The sequence below is a fragment of the Otolemur garnettii genome, unplaced genomic scaffold, assembly GCF_000181295.1.
Source record: "Otolemur garnettii isolate 467f Iridium unplaced genomic scaffold, OtoGar3 scaffold00014, whole genome shotgun sequence".
In the NCBI taxonomy this organism is placed as follows: Eukaryota; Metazoa; Chordata; class Mammalia; order Primates; family Galagidae; genus Otolemur; species Otolemur garnettii.
The window spans coordinates 25,518,349-25,521,392 of NW_003852409.1; the positions used below are offsets into that span (position 1 = coordinate 25,518,349).

General features: G+C 36.7%; 1 protein-coding gene across 1 annotated transcript; it reads right to left on the bottom strand.

Moving 5' to 3' along the window:
• Nucleotides 1–1,796: 1,796 nt before the first annotated feature.
• LOC100964434 (olfactory receptor 1L8) lies at nucleotides 1,797–2,848 on the bottom strand. Its single transcript, XM_003785274.2, has one exon. It carries the CDS (start codon nucleotides 2,769–2,771, stop codon nucleotides 1,839–1,841), a length of 933 nt encoding a protein of 310 aa, XP_003785322.1. The 5' UTR covers nucleotides 2,772–2,848; the 3' UTR covers nucleotides 1,797–1,838.
• Nucleotides 2,849–3,044: the final 196 nt, after the last annotated feature.

A 3,044-nucleotide genomic window follows, 5' to 3' on the forward strand; every position in this document is an offset into this window, starting at 1 on the left:
TCTACACAATCTAGATATTAGCATTTTATCAAATACCTGGTTTGCAAATATTTTTTCACACTCTGTAGCTTCTCTTTTCATTTTCTTAATAAGATTCTTTGTGAAACAAGTTTTAAATTTTGATAAAGTTCAGTTTTTCAATTTTTCCTTTTATTGTTTATATTTTTGCTTTTGATGTTAAGTCTAAGAACTGTTTTCCTAGTGCTTTACCTCTTACTCATTTGCTTCACTTTGACACACACATGAGATAAGACACAATCAAGAGCAATGCTGGGCTCCCGAACTTAGGCTTGAAGTAACGTGAGTGGATAAGGGTATGCTCTTTTGAGGCCTACATATGGCATCTATAGATGAGTACCTAGCATGCTATATCCTACCAAATTATCAACCAAGTGCAGGTGCCAAAAAATAGTTTTCGAATAAGCAAGCAAGTTTTCTGGTGGTATTTTACAAAGTCTTTTACTAGTACATTGGTCATCTTAATTATTAAGCCTTTTAAATTTTATGAGCAATAAATGTTTACTTGAACAAATTCAGCCCATACAATGTGCATTAAGGAGTGGAATTATTCTCTTTCCCTGTTCCCCTTTGGACTTCCATTCTTACCTCAGTGGCTACATGTACATACATTTTAATGTAATGAATTTGTACTTGTACATTTTGTTCCACATCTTAATTTTCCTATTTAATAGCTTTATAAGGCAGTAATAAAGATTCATTTGTTGAATTCTTTGAAACTTCTGCATATAGTTATGCTTTATGGAATTAATCATAACATCTTTCTCTATTTCCCTATTGTTAAGATTTAAGGTTGTTGCCATTTTTTTTTTATTATAAGCTTGGATTCTCTGAATGTCATTGGCTACATATAATACTTACATATCTCACAATAATATTACATACATTTACAACAATATTCCTCAATACACATTTATAAAATAATATTTCTATAGGACAGAGTCCCAGAAAAGAGCTTCTAAATAAGGTATTAAATCATATATTTTAAACACATGGTTTAGGGATGGGTGGAGAGAAGAAATGTAAAATGAATAATATCTATATTATCACTCCTGGTTCTTGTTCTTTCTGACCACTGGCAATTTTTAATGGCATAGTAAAATATAAGAGAAAATTAGAAGGAAACAAAGCTGCAGTTGTATAATAAAGGAAGGATAGAAAGAAAAAGTAAGAACTTAAGACTTAAGTAAGAAAATATTTTTAGAAAGAGAAAAATAAGGAATTATGAAAATCCTCAAAATGAAAAAATTAGCTAAAATGTATTTCCTCTTCCCTTTTTTTTCCTCCCTTACTTTCCTCTTCAAATTTAGCAAAGACATTCAACAGCTATAAATTATATATTTTTTTAATCTATATATTAAAATGCTAAGAATTTTGGAGGGTCAGTCTTAATAAACAGAGAAATTTGTGGGAAAAGGATTAGTTTAAAGCAGTATTTGAAAGATGAGGAAGGAGGAGAAAAGAGAAGAAGAATATTGTGATTTAAGCAGATATTGGGCCCATTGGTGGGTCAGTCTTAATAAACAGAGAAATTTGTTTGGGACAAATTTGTGGAAAAAGGATTAGTTTAAAGTGGTATTTGGAAGATGAGGAAGGAGGAAGAATAGAGAAGAAGAGTATTGTGATTTAAACAGATACTGAGAGTATTTTGGAGGGTCAATCTTAATAAACAGACAAATTTGTTTGGGACAAATCTTTGGGAAAAGGATTAGTTGGGTTAAAAAGGCCAGCTTCCAATAGCTTGTTGTTTACCAAGAACTAGTAAAAACCAGGTCCCAGTGGGGAAGATTCCACTTGTATGTTTGTTAAGAGGTTGCTGCCTAGGGTCTCCGCCTACCCATGAGCTTCCTCAGGCCCTGTTTCAGGTCTTTGTTTCTCAGGCTGTAGATAAAAGGGTTAAGCATGGATGACAAAACTGTGTAGACAATTGTTGCCATGTGGTCCTTGACAGTGTACGTGGACAGGGGCTGTAAGTAGACATAGAAGATACTTCCATAAAAAAGTGTGACCACAGTGAGGTGAGAACCACAGGTAGAGAAGGCTTTGCATTTCCCAGAGGCAGACGGAATCTTGAGAACTGTTATGAAGATTCGTGCATATGAGAAAACAATGCACAGAAAAGGAGTCACTAAAACAATAGATCCTTCTATCATTAACACAATTTCATTGACAAATGTTGAAGAGCAGGACAATTTCAGAAGAGGGCTGAGGTCACAAAGAAAGTGGTGGATAACATTGGCGTCACAGAAGATGAGGAGATTCAGCAGAAGTGTGTGCAGGAGTGAGTGGAAATGAGGAAATGAGCAGGAGAAGGCCACCAGGAGGACACAGCAGTGGTGGCTCATGGTGGTGACATAGTGGAAGGGGTCACAGATAGCCACATAGCGATCAAAGGCCATCACTGCCAGAAGGCAGCTGTCAGTATTGCCCAAGGCATAGAGAAAATACATCTGTGTCAGGCACCCTGAATAGGATATAGTCTTCTTTTCTGACAGAAAGTTCATCAGCATCTTGGGGACAATGGTTGTTGTGAAGCAAATGTCAGTGAAAGACAGAAAACTCAAGAAGAAATACATGGGGGTCTGGAGCCGGGAGTCAGAATGGATGGCTAAGATAATGAGCAGGTTCCCTGTCAGCGTGACGAGATACACAGTGAGGAAGACAACAAAGAGTGGCATTTGGTGCTCAGGCCTAGAGGAGAGTCCTAGAAGGATGAATTCGGAGACACGACTGGTGTGGTTGATTCTTTCCATTGGCTTGTGCTCAAGTACATACAAGTAGTTTTGTTATTTTAACACACTCTGATTTCATAACACAAATCATGAGAAGCTAGCAAGCCTTTGTTTCCTCTGTTGATCACATTAGCTGCTGTACTAATTGTGGGACAGACGGTCAAACTCATGTGATATGGTTCTCTCCTCCCAAATCCATGGGCATCACAAAGGCCTCATATGGAAATCTGGAGGGACAGAGAAGAGCTTTGCTTTAGAAACTATCAGAAGTCCCTCCTGTAGGAACAGAACAAG